Source organism: Silurus meridionalis, chromosome 4 (assembly GCF_014805685.1).
Source record: "Silurus meridionalis isolate SWU-2019-XX chromosome 4, ASM1480568v1, whole genome shotgun sequence".
Lineage (NCBI taxonomy): Eukaryota > Metazoa > Chordata > Actinopteri > Siluriformes > Siluridae > Silurus > Silurus meridionalis.
In genome coordinates this window covers 5,457,775-5,474,886 of record NC_060887.1, presented here as the reverse complement: position 1 = coordinate 5,474,886, position 17,112 = coordinate 5,457,775, and the positions used below count along the sequence as shown (strand labels likewise).

The following is a 17,112-nucleotide window of genomic DNA, read 5'->3' as shown; positions in this document are numbered from 1 at the left end:
CTTCCTCACACTGATTCAGGGAATCTTAAAGGTCTCTGACAGTTTGAAGATGTAGGATTGACCATCTTTATTTTTACCTGCCATTTATTTTTTTCAAAATCCAAAGTTGCCTGCAGCTGAGCAACACGTTCCTCCAGTCGCTCTTGGTATCTCATCAAATGATCTTTCTCATGCTTTGCAATCTTTCTCTCTTCTTTACAGAGATTCAGAGAATCCTGGACCTTTATTGATGGTCTGGAGGTGTAAGTTGTTCCTCTCCTTCATGTCTAGTCGGTCCTTCTTGCTTTTCTTCAGTTGCTTTTGTTCTGTCACACAGCTCTCTCTCTCACATTCTACAGATTTCTCCTGTTCCTCGTGGAGTTTCAGGGAAGACTGGAGCTCGGTGATGTTCTGGAGGTGTGTGTCATTTCTATGATTTATGTTCTGTTCCCGCTGCTTTCGCTCAGAAGCTAAAGTAGCCTCCAGGGTTTGCACCTTCTGTACCAGAATGGCTTTCTCTTTTTTCTCTTCTGTTATCTTCTCTATCATCAGATTAAGAAATGCATCCCAATCTGTAACAACTTTCTGCATGTGTTTCAGCTTATCCTCCTTTTCCGTAATCTGTTTATTTTTCTTCTGTCTCCTGCTTTAAAAAAACTCTCTAAGTCTCCTACATAGATTTTACACCAATTTTATCCAACCATGAAATAAATCGTGTCAGCGTCCAGCAGCAGGTTCAGCATCTCCACCATGAATTCCACTGATGCTTCATCTGCTTTAGAGCCACTTGAGCTTCACCCACCAACACTACACTGCTATGGAGCTGACTGCCAGTGTCACACTGTATAAAAGATAAAGGCGTGTATGCAGCTCTATCACTCATCTCTTTATGAGGATAGTAAAAGCTAATGCAGTGAATGAAACAGGATAATAACTGTATATCACTTAGATTATGCCATGACGCCTGCTATGCTTTTACACATAGAGCAACAATATTCCTTTTTCTCTTTCTGTATATTGCATGACTTGTTTAGTGGCATTCACGATTAGTGTGTTTTGGTGACAAAAGCGTCCATTTGCACACTTTTTTAATGATGAATAAAAATAAAGATAAATAATAATAAAAAAAGTGTTATTGCACGATTTATAAAGAAAAATAAATAAGGAGTAATATTACACAGAAGGTACAGAAGTGATATTGCACACGTTGTATTTTATTGCACAATGAGGAGAGTATTTAAGTGTTTATGAGGTAGTCGCCTCGGGGAAGAAGCTTTTCTTGTGCCTCATGTCCTGATGCTCGGTGCTCTGTAACGTTGGATAGACGGCACATTCCACATTTAGTCCCAATTTGTGCTGATATTTTCCTCCACTCTTCTGGGAAGATGTTCCACTAGATTTTGGAGTGTGCTTGTGGACATTTGTGTTCATCAGCCACTAGAGTGTTAGTAAAGTCAGGAAGAGATGTAGGTGAGGTGAGGAGGTCTGGGGTGCAGTCAGTGTTCACATTCATTCCAAAGGTGTTCAGTAGGGTTGAGATCAGAGCTCTATAGCAGGCCACTCAAGATCTTCCTCTCCAAACCATGTAAACCAGATCTTCATGGAGCTGGCTTTGTGCACAGAGGCATTGCCATGCTGGAACAGATTTGGGTTTTCACAAAAACAAAGTCTTTACAACATTTTATTATAGCGAATCCGAAGACACACTACACAACTGTGTGCCTCCTGCTTTGTGTTAACACCACATATTGCAGGAAAGGTCAGGTGTCCCAATACTTTTGTGTAGTTGTTGGACTGCTTTGCTAAAACAATACAGAAATACACAAAACAACACAGAACTAAGACTACACAGGACTACAGGACTAAAGTGCACGTGTGCAAACAACATCACAGTCTGATCCATGTGGAATAAAGTGCAAGAATATTGTTCATATAATAAATACTGTGTATGTGAACTTAAACATTTTAGTGTCTTTAGCAGCAGTTTAAAAACAAAATTAGCAAAATTGCAAAGAAAATGTTAATTTTGTCTCTGTGTGTGTGTGTGTGTGTGTGTGTGTGTGTGTGTGTGTGTGTGTGTGTGTGTGTGTGTGTGTCTGTATGTGCTGAAGTAGGTCAGTGTGCCACAGTGTTTGTGAGGGTAGTGTTAGAGTCACATATGACTTGCACTTTAACAGAAAGCACATGCTTTTTAACATAAACAAATTCATTTTCATACGGAGTCTTTACAGAAATATGAATTCTGAGGCTCCATCCTCAGCATTCCCCTACCGATATACCCCATGTCCCTCCTCTGCACATGTCCAAACCATCTCAATCATGTCTCTCTTACTTTGTCCCCAAAACGTCCTACATGCACTGTCCCTCTAATAAACTCATTTCTAATCCTGTCCATCGTCGTCACTCCCAACGAAAACCTCAACATCTTCAGCTCTGCTACCTCCAGCTCCACTTCCTGTCTTCTAATCAATGCCACTGTCTCTAAACCATACAACATCTCAGGTCTCACCACAGTCCTATAAACTTTCCCTTTCACTCTCACAGATACTCTTCTATCACAAATCACTCCTGCTATCACTCTTCTCCACCCACTCCACCCTGCCTGCAGTCTTTTCCTCACTTCTCTAACACACTCTTCATTACTTTGCACTGTTGACCCCAGTTACCTGAACTCCTCCACCTTCTGGGAGGCACATTCATATCTCTGTGATGTCACAGTGCGCCGCTTTCGACCACATGCATAAAAGCCAGAACACCGAGCTTACGGCTATACTACTCTGAGAACGCTCGATCTCATCTGATCTCGGAAGCAGCCAACAAACTCAACACGTCGCGCATCAAACTTCTCAATCACGCAACCAAATCGATCTAATTCATCCACTTCAGAAGAAACACATTAGCGGTAAGTTACTTTACAAGTCTTTAGTTTCATTAATTTTGCAGGTTCATCACTAGTCACGCGTTAGTCACGTGCTTACCCAGAACTTCCGGGAAGTATGCTCTAGCTAGCATGAAAAAAATTTAGCTTCAATAAAGTCCCTAAATCCCAACATCATCTAAACATGACATTACTACTTAACGCTCACAAGTACATTTAAAGGCTGTAAGCAGAAGGAGGCTCCACTGAGTAAACGCGTCCCATCCGCATTCATAAAGACCGAACCGGCAAAAACCCAACATCATTTAGGAGCTGAGCTGCGTGCGCGTTACGCCCCTCAACCAAAACCACGCCCTCTCCATAAAACCCTGTGTAATGGAAATGTGTACACAAATCATCTTAATTTTTCTCTCCAGAGGGCAATAAAGTCTTCTTGATGATAATCTATAAAAAAGAGAAAATATGCTGTAGAAATGCTGAGGAAGAGCGTTCAGACTACAGAGATACTCATTATAAAAAAATTTACAAAAAACTTTATCGAATGATTTGTGATTAAAGCAGTTCTTTCTTTTTTTCAGATTCAACAAACTCTCTAGAAGAAAATATTGAAAGACCTACAGAAATGGAAAAGGCGAGCATAAACCAGCAGGAGCTTCAGGCCATTAAGAACCTTATGCTACTCAGCAACACTCACAAGTATGTTTTTTTCTCTTTATAATTTATTCCAATCATTGCAGTGATACTATATAATATGTAATATAATAATATATTATATAATGTTTTATCTAAATGTTTCTTTTCCCTTCCACAGAAATGTCAGTGTTGAAAACCAGCTTCTGGCACTTAAAGGTGTGTAAGAAAGTACAAGTTGATTATTACTGCATGATTCAGTTCTATTAAAATAAACATATAATGTGATAATGTGATCTGAGCACCTTTTCATTTCATTTTGTAAATTATTTTACAGAAGTGAACACCAGACAAAATCTGGAAATCCGAGGCCTGAAATGCAAAATCAGCAGCATGGAGAAAAGCTTTCGCTTAATGGAGGTACTTTCTTTCCATTTTTAAATGCAGACATCATTGAACTTTTAGTGAGAAATGTGACTAATACAACTAAATCTGTTTTTTTTGTTTTCGATCCTCAACAGGAAAAACTTTACAAAGTGGAAAACGAGTTGAACAAAGGTAACAGTAAAATCTCTAATACTAAGTTTCTGTACATTTTGATGTGTTCTGTATTTGCATTGAATATGTAATAAATAAACACAAATAATTAATAATACAATTATTTAAAAAAAAAATAATTAGTAAAAAAATAAACAAGCAGGAAGCTGATAAACGTATTTAAATGTGACATGTTGTAATCTAATTTTAGTGGATATACAGTTTAATCTTAGCATGTGCTAAACCTAGTATGTACATTATCACCAAAAGTATTGGAACAATAATGCAGAAAGTGTTAACAAGGCAATAATCTCAGGATAAGGGCGTGTGACAAATTATATAAATTTCTTTAATATTCATACAGACCCAAAGCCCACAGCAAAGAGAACTGGATCAGACATGTCACCACCCAGGAAAGCTCAAAAGCCTCGACTTGATGCTGCTTCAGCTGATCCTGTAAACACAACACACACAACACAATCTCTCATCTCCAGTGCATTAGAAACACTACAAAAGTCCTGTTCTGATGTTTTACCTACAGACAGGATTCATGCACTTCTCACAGGAACAAGTGAACTTCCTGTTTTGAGAGATGAAGAGAAACACGTCATTTCTGAGTTTTGTGTAAACGAGGTCAGTTCTTATCTTCTGTTTTATTTAGTGTGCATGCGATTTAAACACTTTATTCTTTAGCTCTGGATTTGAGTTTCTCATTTTTGAAAGTTGATCCATAATTCACCTGATGTTCTTAAATTGAACAGTAGATATGATTTATCATGTCAAAATTTGACTCTAGGTTTTGGTTTATACAATATCTAATAGTTTTCCTAAACCCAGTCTACAGTCAAGTCTTAACTTCATAATATTTGTTTTAAATACATGATTTAAATACATGTTTATTTAGTTGGATGCTGAAATTTTTCTTCCGTCTCATTTAGTCCTTAGCAGAGACGTTTCTGTCGGTGATTTTGAAGAAGATCAAGGTGGAGAGAGGGTTTATGGGACATGATCTCCTGCAGTCTCTCTGTAGGGTTTATGTAGGCGTGTGTCAACAGAGAGGAGACTCTCACAAAGCACATGCTCTCGCCTACAGACTCCTTAAAGAAGGTGAGATTATACTGATATTTCATTATTTATCTAATAAAAATGATTTGGACACTGATACAGAAAAGTAAATTGTGTCTTGTTGTTGGTGATGTACTGTGGATGTAAAAAGTCTACACACCCTTATGAAATGGCAGGTTTTTTAAATATAAAGATAAAAATAACAACAGTGTAAACGTGAAACTTGTTACATGTTTAGTGTGATTTTCCAAAAAACAAATATCCAGAGACAAAAGAAATATTTAATAATTGGGAACATTTTAAATAAAAAACTATCACAGCTTGATTGCATGAGTCTGAAAATCCCCCATAACTAATACTTTGTGGAAGCACAAATTGCCTTTATTATGGCATCAAGTCTTTGTGAATAATCTCTATTAACTTCCCACATCGACACTTTAGAATTTTATCTATTCCACTTTGCAAAAATGTTTCTTTAAATTGCAGGTGATCTCCTGTGTATGGCTCATTGTAGGTCATTCCATAGGTTTTGGATTGGGTTGAGGTCTGTGCTCTGGCTGGACCATTCCAGTACTGTGATGATCCTTTTCTAATTTTGATATTTGCTTCTGGTCATTGTGATGTTAAAATGTGAACTCCTCTTTATTTTCAGCTTCTTCACAGAGGACAGAAGCTTCTGCCCAGCTGAAGAAAAGCAGCTCCAAAGCATAGTGCTGCCCCCACCATACCACCATGTTGGTATGATGTTACTTGGAGGATGCTCTGTATCAGCTTTGCACCAAACATAGCTTTTAGATTTATGGGAAATACGTTTAACCTTTGTCTCGTTGGACCATAACACATTTTCCTACATGGTTGTAGTTAAATTAATGAATCTTTTGTAATCATTTTGATGTGTTTGCATATTCATATTATCTATATTGTTATTTCTGTCTTATATTTAAAAAAACCTGCAATTTTATAAGGTGTGTCAACTTTTTATATCCAATGTATTCCTTTTTATACCATGTATTTATGTTCTATTGTTTTGTTGCTTTGCAGATTTTCTTAAAGCCCCCAAAGTGATTATGGGCATGGTGACAGCATGGCCAAGTTTTTTGTCCCATGAAAGTTCTTTATGCCGAGCAATTCACATAGTGAGCAACCTGAAAGCAAAGGGAAAGATATTTCACTTGCTCACCAAGTATCTGCACTGGGATGAGGTAAGAAGCTGATCCTCAGTGTTCCTCTCAGTGTTTTGTCTTTTTTTTAACTGGACTTTATCAAGTATTTTACTGCCTCCTTAATCTCCCTTTGATTTACAAGTATCAGTGTAAATTTAGTGGGTATTAAATAATGATGTATTTTCTCCCAGGAGCCTCCGGGAAACATCTACAATGCTATCACCAGCACCCTGAAGTCTTTTCTGGAAGACAGCAGTCTGAGGTTCCTGGAGAACAGCTGGTATGGTTATGATCTCTGCCCTGCTACCTGGAACTACATCTTCAGCCTGGATCTTCTGTGTGCACAACTGGGCTGGACTTGGACCATTACCAATATTATACGGTACTGAATGCAAAACATCTTCAACATATTGTAAAGTTAATATTTAAACAGCCATTTTTATATCTAATTTTTAATACAATAAGATCTCATAGGGAAAAATGTGGTAATTGTTGATATAGTTATGTTTCTGTAAGAAAATGTTTATTGTGCATTTATAAATGAAGTTTCCAGGATCAGTGTTCAGACAGTCAGAGAGAATTCTGTAACTTTAGCTGTAAGTATTTCACCATGGAAGGGTCTCTATTTAGGAAGTGGTAGCTCAGTGGTGAAGGTCAGGGGTTCAAGCCCCAGGATCACCAAGTTCCATTCATGGCTGACCCAGTGCTCTGCCCCCGGCTTTCTATCATCACTGGAGTATGTGAAGAAAGAATTTCTCTGTGCTGTAAGGTACATGTGACGAGTAAAAAGCACCTTTAACCTGTGACCCAGTTCTTATTCCTGACTTTTTCCATTAACGGTCAATAATCTAGTGGTCGTTTAAAATATTAAAAAGTTCCCATTCATGTTGCATAAAATCACAAGTGATCATAAAACCACAATGGCTGCTCCATAACCACCACAAAGACCCTCAACATATCCATTTCTCCTCTTTTTTATTTACTAGGAAGGATCTTTGGCTGATCCTGAACACTTGGCTGAGGCAAGCAAGAACAGAGCAAACACCGTTCCGAGACGTCTGTGTAGCAGCAGTTTTCAGGCTACTTGGTAAGTTTACTGTAAATCCTGTTTCAGAGCATCATCTCACATTATTTCTGGATTTTTCAGCTTTTCACTAGTGGTCTTTGTCCTTCTCAAACAGGGCGACTTGGTCAACTAGGACTTAAGGAGAACCTGCTAATGTCATTTGAAAATCTGGCAAAAAGCATAAATCAGTTTGGAATGCAAAACTTCTCAAAAGGTATTTCTAAAGCATCAAATAAAGATGTTTTATCGATCTTTATCTTTATTCTCTGATGTTTAGTTTTGTGCTTCAGCAGATCCTAATTTTGTATTGGATGTTGTGTGCAGGTATGCCATGGGAAGTGCAGCTCTCAGTCATCTATGCCACTCATGATCTGGCACCCAGCAACCCTGAAGCAGCTCTGAAGACATTGGAATCATGGAGGAAAAACAGCACACAGCCCGTTCCCCCAGCCGTCATCAAATGCATTACGCAAATCAGCTTCCTTTGTCATCAGACCAAGTCACAAAACTCTAAGAAACTACTGTAGTGATTATTATAGTGAGCACTGCATCCCCCAGGTCTGTATCCTCAGTCACCAGCTGTTCACACTGTGAATCATGACTGTGCTGCAATGCACAGCTCCAATCATCAAGTTTAGCAGTGACATGACCATCATGAGTCTCATCAACAAGAACGACGAGACGCTTTCAGACAGGAAATGCAGTGGATAATGGACTGGTGCTGACTCAGCAATCTTTGTGTTCAGCTGTGGAGAACCTCATCTGGTCTCACAAAGCCACCAGCATTGTGGATGACCACATACACCCTTTATACATTATTGATTATATCAGTGGCGGGACGTGCATTTGGTACCTGGGCCTTCAGTGGGGACTTACCCGACTTAATCCACCTCTTAATACCACCACTGTCATGTCGCAATTATAGAAACCATCAATACAATACAAAACGCAATAGAACAGAGCATTACACAGAGAGAGAAAGAGAGGCATTTCACATATGGAGGTGAAAACCATTTTATTAAAGCAAGAAACCCAGTTAAAACGCCAACCCTCTACACTACAACCGCAAAGGTGTCACCTACATCATCTAGAGCAGTTCAGAATCAATATTTGTCTAATAACATGACAAAAACATAAAAATGTAAATAAAATACAACCTACTCAGCAGAGATGCAGACTCATAATGTGCACCTCCTCCTCACCATCTCCAGCTTTTCTTTAAAATGTATTTTTAAGAATATCCGAAATTAAATCAATTTCTTTTCCTGCATAGGCATTAAAAAGTCTAACTCAGATGTATTCATGTGAACACAGAGCTACACACGTGTTTTGTTAGTTGAACTTGGCTGTAACAGTTTTCCTCTGACCAACCAATCAGAGGACAGAAAAATGCTGACGCATTTTAGGTAGGTAGGTAGGTAGGTAGTTAAGTAGGTAAGTAAGTAGGTAGGTAGGTAAGTAGGTAGGTAAGTAGGTAGGTAGGTAGGTTGGTTGGTTGGTTGGTTGGTTGGTAGGTAGATCTTTATTGTCATTGCATAGTACAGGTACACAGCAACGAAATGCAGTTTAGCATCTACCAGAAGTGCAAAATGTAGCAATCGTGAAAATCGTGCAGATAAATACACTGTAAATGTACAGTGAATAAATATAAAGGGGTATAGCTGTGCAGAGACGTGTGGACATTGTTAAGAAGTACATGTAAGTGGTTATGGCTATGGCATTGAAAAAGAAATGTGCAGAAGTAGAAGGTTATAAGATCACGGCATTTAAGAAATGTGCAAGCTGAATGAACAAGTCAAATATATATATATATATATATATATATATATATATATATATATATATATATATATATATATATATATATACATAACATATAGATAGACAATGATTTATACCACATAATCTCATTTGTTCATGGAGATGTTTACTGTCTCTTTTTTTATACACTTTTACATGTTTACACAACATGATCAGCATAAAAACAAATAGTTTCACAATGCAGTTTACTAAAGAATTGTTAATGAGTCGTCATACCTGCTAATAGAGACACACAGAGACTCACTACAGATGCGCCCCCTAGTGTTTCACCAAATCTCCTTCAATACCCAAACCACTATAAACACTCTTAAATGCAAAGTAATAAAAGCTTTAAAACCCTTTGTTGGGACACGAGGTGACCTAAAAACCAAAAAACAACTGTGGTTAAAAAAAAAAACTTGATAAAGAATTTTCCCCAAACCTGAGATCTTTATTTTTGGTCTGTTCTACTGATATTGTACTGAGATCATATTTTCAATCGCACTGAGACGTTTAAAATGAAACCAAACATGTAAAGTTAAAATTCATACATTCCTAAATTATAATAAATGCAGTATGCAAGTATAGTAGCTTGAATTCCAGGAACTTCTTAATCATCTTTCCATGACCCGGTCATATCCCCAGGAGGGAAAGAGGGGCTCAAGGATGGGTGAGTTTAATAACTCAATCCATTCAGTTTTGTTTGATTCATTAATTTCTACTCTGTAGATTCAGTTCAAGTCACTCGGTTCAAAAGAGTTCGGTTCAAAAAATTCATTTAAAAATAATAAGGTCCAGAAGAGTTGGTTCACTGGATTTGGTTTAATTGAGTCTGAATCGAAAGATTCACTGGAAAATGACTCGATTCCACAGTTCAAACAAAATCTGTAACATAAAACATTCTGTCTCCTTAAAAATATTTCTTTCAGCAGTCTCACTCAAGGAAAAGAAACTTCTGTTCTGTTTGTGCAAAACCAGCAGGTGGTCAGAAAGTTCCTTCTCTGTTCCTGGGTTAGTTTGAGGGGTTCACCTCAGTCAGCTTCGTCTCCGTGGTTTGGCTCGTCATCTTACATCATCGTCTCATTGTGATGAACGGTGTTCCAGCATGGAAAAACCCCTGACCTGCATATATACAGACAATAATATTATTAATAATAATAATATTAGCATTAGTATTAATAATTATAGATATTTTTTGATAATATTAAACCGTCTTAAACTTAAACTGTTTACTGTTTTACATACAGGGGGTTCATGTGTAATTTTTAAGCTGAAATTTTGTGATATAAATAAATGAAACTGAAGTTAAATGAAGCTGATTAAAATTAATATAATAAATAATGTAGAAATAACGAGTACAGATTTAATAACATTGAAACTATTTATTTTGTCAAAAAGTTTTTTTTATAAAATCCAGTCTTTATGTTGAGAAACTGCATGAAGTTAGTATTAAATTTATTAAAAGTATCATCTACATGCAAGAACTCAATCAAACATATTAGAATAAAATGTAAACTTGATCAAACCTCAAATCAGACTCTGAACTGTACGAATGCTATTTGTTCTGTTATTGAACTAGAAACAGTGAATGTTGAGATGTTTGGGAACAAACGTTTCTTTTTCTTGAGTGAAACTGCTGAAAAAATTATTTTTAAGGAGACAGAATGTTTTATGTTACAGATTTTTTAGAACTGTTGAATCGAGTCGTTTACCAGTGAATCTATTGATTCAGATTCAATTGAACCGACTCTTCTGGACCTTATTACAGTGGAACCCCGTTGTACGAGCATAATTCGTTCTTGAAAATTGCTCGTAGGTCCATTTGCTCGTACGTTCGAACTGATTTTCCCCATAAGGATGAATGTAAAAGCGATTTAATCCGTGCTGAGATCTCATTCGATCGCTTATTTCTGCACTTAAAAAGTAACTGTAGCCTATTTTAACAAACAAATACACCGCAAATTACCGTAATGTAAACACAATTTAACAGTTACTGTCAGGGAGCTCCCTGATTCTTCTCCCGTGCGTGCCCCCCCCGCACAGAGCTGCTCGCCGGCTTACTAATCACACACCTGACTCTCGTTTAGCACTCATCACCCAACCATATATAAACTCCTCATTCACCCTCACTCGCTGTCCGTTATTATCAATGGTTTGGCTGTACATGTCACGATTCTCCCGAGCTTGTGGTCGAAAACGGGGAACCACGAGTTTGCTCGTATCTCTGTTTGCTCGTACAATAGGTTGTTCGTACAACGGGGTTTTACTGTTTTTACAGAGTTTAAATTAACAAACAAAACTGAATGGATTGAGTTATTAAAATTAATTTATTGAATTAAATTATTTTGTAATGTGTTGAATGCCAAAGTGTGATTTCTGATGTTTTTAACTAACTGAGGTTGTTAAAAGTTTTATTTTAACAGTAGATGTTATAAGGCTGCATTCTAACTAAACTTTTATTTTTAGTTATGATTTAAATGAAGTCCAACATTTTAATAAAAGAAAAAAAACACAACAAAATTTAAAATATTACATGTTCATTAAACATTACAATAATTATAGATTTGTACTTTATTATATGTAAGACATGTGCTCACATGCTGAATCTAAACCTGCCCAGAGCTTTACAGATTTTTACTCTCCAGTGCTGCCATTTCCTGTTCCTCAGGAATTATTGAGGAAGTTGTAAGGATGGTCAGATCTTTCCATAAGATCAGACCCTGAGAACTGCCATGCAACAAAACATTAAACTTTCTAATCTAAGGAGAAGATCTCTTTAATTTGAGGAGAGGAAGACATCTGTTCAGCAGCCCTCTCACCCATCCTTGAGCCCCCTCTTTCTCTCCTGGGGATATGATCGGGTCATGGAAAGATGATTAAGAAGTTCCTGGAATTCAAGCTACTATACTTGCATACTGCAGTTATTATAATTTAAAAATGTATGAATTTTAACTTTACATGTTTGGTATCATTTTAAACGTCTCAGTGCGATTGGAAATTTGATCTCAGTACAATATCAGTAGAACAGACCAAAAATAAAGATCTCAGGTTTGGGGAAAATTCTGTCCTACTGATGTGAGATTTGTCCTGGAGAAGATCTTTATCAGGTGTTAGTTTTTTGTTTTTGTATTTTTTACCACAGGAGGGGTTTTTAGGTTACCTCCAGTCCCAACTTAAGAAGTTAAAAATAGCTCTTTCAGTCAAATAAATGTTTTTTTTTGTCATTTTAATCATATGCTGTACAGTTGGTGCAGTACACAGTAAAACAAAACAATATTGCTTAAGGACCGAAGTGCTCCATAATACAAGACAAAATGACACAAAGCAACACAGAACTAAAATCTAAGTAAGATGTAAGGTGCCCACCCAATGGCCCAATGACGGAATCCACTGGTGTGGGTGAAGGTATGCTGCGTGTTAGTCTCTCGTGCGGCTGTAAAAGATTACTCAAATTGATTGCACTTTGTTACATGAATCTAATTTTCACCTCTAATCTGACTCCAATTTATATAATTGTATATTATATATTAATAAAGATTTAACTTGAATATCTGTAATTTAAGATGATCACCTTATTGGTTGCATTCCGTCTTTTTAATTAATCATTTATTATGGATCCGGAGTCGCTTAGAACCTTGTGCTCGGCTAACGATACCTGCTCAAGGAGGCACATTGGCCAGTCCGAATCTTAGTCAGAGGATATAACAGTAAACTAATATTCTTTAAGTAGATCTCTCAATGCTTGCTCATGCATAAAGAATAATGTATTTAGTCACTTAGTTATAACTTGCCAAATCAGTGATAGTCAGAAATCAGAAGGTCTCAGACGTTGTGCTCTATGCTCCATCCGTTCATGAGCCTTCAGTTTGTACTATCCTGGTCATAGATTTGCGGTAACACCAGGCTACATAATCAACTAGATATTAATGATTTTAGGAAGTTTCAGAGTTAATCAAGAATTTTACATTTATTTGCCAGGCAATAATCAATAAACAAATGTCACATCTAAAACAAATAATAGAAGCATGACATGATCAGCATAAAACCAAATATTTTAACAATGCAGTTTACTAAAGAAATGTTAAAGAATCACTGTACCTGGCAATAGAGACACACAGAGAAGTTCTGACTACAGAATGCTTGTTTCGCTAAATTTCCTTAAATACCGAAACCATCGTAAACACTTGTAAATTCAAAGTGATAAAAGCTTTGAAAACCCTTTCTTGGGACAGGATGTGACCTATAAAGTAAATGTCACCTAGAACACCTGGTAAGGATCTTCTTCGGGGCAACCCTTATGTCAGTAGGACAGAATTTCCCCAAGTAGGACAGAATTTCCCCAAACCTGGGGTCTGATATGGGACCCTCTAACCCAGGCAACATTTTCATGTGGGCCTTATGTGTGTTTTTGATGGGCTGTCATTTGGGCCCTGCATGGGCAACCCAAATGGGGCCCAGAGAAATTTGTCCATCGGCTCCACATGGGCCCCATGTGTGTTAGCCCAGGGGGCGACTGATGGGTCCATGGTGGGCTCTAAGTGGGGCCTGTATAGGTGTTCTTTATATGGGCCTATTTGGGTCCCAAATATGTGTAAAAATAGGGCCAAAGTGGGCTACAAAATGGACTCTTATGGGGCCCACATGACTTAATCATGAGTCAACCCACAAATGGCCCCTTTATGGGGTTGTTTTGGGACCACAGTGGGTGAGAATTGGGTTCCATTGATTAATTTCCATTGATTTCTGTGGGTGAACTTAATGTGTACTTCATCTTACTATGGAAAATCCACTGGCAAACCATTTCAAACCTCAGTTGTAAAACTGTGCCTGACCAAACAAAGAACTAATATTAGTTGATTTTATGTGCTGCTCTATGTTTAAAATTACATGGTTGAATATTTAAACTGTAAAAAATAAATTACTTCAACTCAGAATGTGTAAATCACATTTAATTTAAATTAATTTAAGTAAAAAAAACAGAAAACAGGAATAACAGAATTACTAATGTAGAATAGTTCACTGGTGGGTTTATGCAGATTCCTCTGCTGCACACCTACAAAACAGTAAAGAAAGAGAAAATAGAAAAGGCAATTTAGTACATTTTAATATACTACCATTCACAGCAGCATCTAAAAAAACATGCATCAATATAATTAAGACATATCCTAGAATCTCATCAGTGAATTGTTCCCACCTCTGCCTCACACAGTAATAACTTATGCCGGGGGACCAGTCATGGAATCCAAAACGTATGAATCTAACAATTAAAATATCAACCTTGCGTCTGAACTTGACTCTTAAACGAATGTTTGGCTTTTGCCAAAAGCCAGTGATTGAACAATGATTCTGATCAGCTGAAAGATGTAAATCACCCCTCGGATCACGGTGGACCAGAAAGTTCAACGCACTGCAACTGAAGAAAACATATGCAAATAGAGAAAACACCAGCAATTTAAGAAAACATCTTCATCAGTTAAACAACACGAGCTGCAAATCTTTACAACGCAACTAAATACAGAAACGTCCTGCAAATCTTCACAACACAACCAATTCATTTACACTGCAAACAGCACAGATCACAAAATAAATGTTTCATGGGGACACCAACAAGTGACGACCCCGGGACTGCTTGTTCAGTGTCTATTGATCAGGGGTGGTGTTGATGATCTGAAAGGTGAGTTTTTTTGTTTATTTTAACATCCTGATCATGATTCCTTGGCTTTGCCAGTTAACATAATTAACGTTTTACAGTTAATTGTGTATTTCATCAGGTTATTTAGGATAATAATATCCAAAAGGCCAAAGAATCATAAACAAACAATGATAAAATAAACAAATAACTCACCTTTCAGGTCATCGACACACATCAACACCACTGACGAATAGACATCGAACAAAAAGCAGTTCCAGACGGGTTTGTCACTCGTTGTGGTCCCCTTGAAACATTTATTTTGTGGTCTGTGCTATTGGGTTGTGTTGTGAGGATTTGCAGCGTGTTTCTGTGTTTGGTTGTGTTGTGAGGATTTGCAGCGTTTTTCTGTGTTTGGTTGTGTTGTGAGGATTTGCAGCGTTTTTCTGTGTTTGGTTGTGTTGTGAGGATTTGCAGCATGTTTCTGTGTTTGGTTGTGCTGTGAGGATTTGCAGCGTGTTTCTGTGTTTGGTTGTGTTGTGAGGATTTGCAGTGTGTTTCTGTGTTTGGTTGTGTTGTGAGGATTTGCAGCATGTTTCTGTGTTTGGTTGTGCTGTGAGGATTTGCAGCGTGTTTCTGTGTTTGGTTGTGTTGTGAGGATTTGCAGCGTGTTTCTGTGTTTGGTTGTGCTGTGAGGATTTGCAGCGTGTTTCTGTGTTTGGTTGTGTTGTGAGGATTTGCAGTGTGTTTCTGTGTTTGGTTGTGTTGTGAGGATTTGCAGCGTGTTTCTGTGTTTGGTTGGGTTGTGAGGATTTGCAGTGTGTTTCTGTGTTTGGTTGTGTTGTGAGGGTTTGCAGCACATGTGTTGTCAAACTGATAACGTTTATTTTTAATTTGCTTGTGTTTTTTTCTATTTGCATGTGTTTTCTTCTCAGACACCATATAGGATGCCTTGAGGATAAGTAATTTATAAGATATTTTTTCATCTCAGGGTGGAGTATTCCTTTAATTAAACAATCGGGATAAAATATTATTAATTGTGCAGCCCTAGCTATAGGTTATATGACTTATACTTCCGGCTGTACTGCCCTTCGATCATGGTCCCACTGGGCTCTCAAAGCACTCCAGCTCTTCCTTACTGACAGTTTTCAGCAAATGGTTCTGCTTCAGGCTTCCTTTTAAGCAAAAATTAATATAAAGTAGAGCATGCTACTGCATCAACCAGGGCACAATCTATTATTTGTATGCATGCAAGTTACATGAGCATCAGACTATCAGTCAAAAAAAAAAAAAGACAAAAAATCACAAGATTGTAAACACCTTCTAATCCACCATTTGCCCAAACTGTTAACTGATCTGACTGACTTTATGAACAGCGCAAAATGACATTTATTATCTTTAACGTAATCATAATGTATCATATTTTTAGTAATGTTTAGATATTATATAAATATGAAAGTTTTTTTTATCACCTCTACCTATTTCACCTAAATCACATTAAAATAATGTTAAGTTTTGTCACAATCTCCTCAGAGTTTTTTTTAATATACACATTATAAAGGTAGTGAAAGAGAAAGAGACTCCACAGTGCTTTTACTGTTTCACCCTCCTGTTATCATGAGGACACTATATGGAGAAAACACAAGTGAAAAAGGTTTGAAAAGTTTTTTTATTTTAGTAGACACTGTCCTAGTTATCTGCTAATCGTTAAGAATGTTCAGTTTTCCACAGGTGTTTATCTCTTAGGTAAACCAGTTCACTCCCCACTCTTACCTTCTTTATATCGTGCCTGTAACTTTAATTACCACACAATCTTTCAGAAGTATACATTAAATGAAATTTCTTACCATGACAGAGATGTCAGGTTATCCAGGTCAGGTTAGGTTATCCAGGTCAGGTCAGGTCAGGTCAGGTCAGGTCAGGTCAGGTCAGGTCAGGTCAGGTCAGGTGATCAGTGGTAGTGAGTGATGACCGTTTTTTCAGAATGAGAAGGCGGGAACACAGGAGCCAATTGGAGACTCTTTGAACTGCACAAGATCATTTTCTTTTTTTTTTTTGAACTAAAGGTCCTCTTATTTGCTGCTCTCACTTCCTCCTTACTAATCCTACCCACTTCCTGCTTCACCATCTCATCTTTCAACCTTCTCTCTCTCTCACTTTCCTCGTTTATCAGCTGCTCAAAACACACTCTCCTCACTAGTCAACACATTTCCATCTCCATCCTTTATTGCTCTAACTTGCAGCACATCCTTCCCAGCTCGGGCCCTTTGCCTGGCCAATCGCTACAAATCCTTTTCTCCTTCCTTTATGTCCAACTTCTCCTACAGCTCCTCATATGCCTTTTCCTTGGCTTTCACCACATCCC

At 37.5% G+C, this 17,112-nt stretch overlaps 1 protein-coding gene across 5 annotated transcripts in view; it reads left to right on the top strand.

Moving 5' to 3' along the window:
* Nucleotides 1-2,704: 2,704 nt before the first annotated feature.
* Nucleotides 2,705-17,112, top strand: part of LOC124384581 (little elongation complex subunit 1-like) — a 256,093-nt gene continuing 241,685 nt past the window's right edge. The window contains exons 1-14 of one of the 5 annotated variants that reach the window (XM_046847553.1): nt 2,705-2,881; nt 3,436-3,553; nt 3,669-3,706; nt 3,825-3,907; nt 4,009-4,045; nt 4,389-4,657; nt 4,963-5,131; nt 5,576-5,633; nt 5,742-5,827; nt 6,131-6,291; nt 6,447-6,634; nt 7,239-7,339; nt 7,434-7,532; nt 7,643-8,221. In XM_046847553.1, the coding sequence (XP_046703509.1) occupies nt 3,480-3,553; nt 3,669-3,706; nt 3,825-3,907; nt 4,009-4,045; nt 4,389-4,657; nt 4,963-5,131; nt 5,576-5,633; nt 5,742-5,827; nt 6,131-6,291; nt 6,447-6,634; nt 7,239-7,339; nt 7,434-7,532; nt 7,643-7,845 (1,566 nt within the window). In that variant the 5' untranslated portion in view covers nt 2,705-2,881; nt 3,436-3,479 and the 3' untranslated portion in view covers nt 7,846-8,221. Of the gene's footprint in view, nt 2,882-3,435; nt 3,554-3,668; nt 3,707-3,824; nt 3,908-4,008; nt 4,046-4,350; nt 4,658-4,962; nt 5,132-5,575; nt 5,634-5,741; nt 5,828-6,130; nt 6,292-6,443; nt 6,635-7,238; nt 7,340-7,433; nt 7,533-7,642; nt 8,222-17,112 lie in introns of those variants that run through there. The other 4 variants (XM_046847551.1, XM_046847554.1, XM_046847552.1 and 1 more) reach the window with 4 other exon arrangements.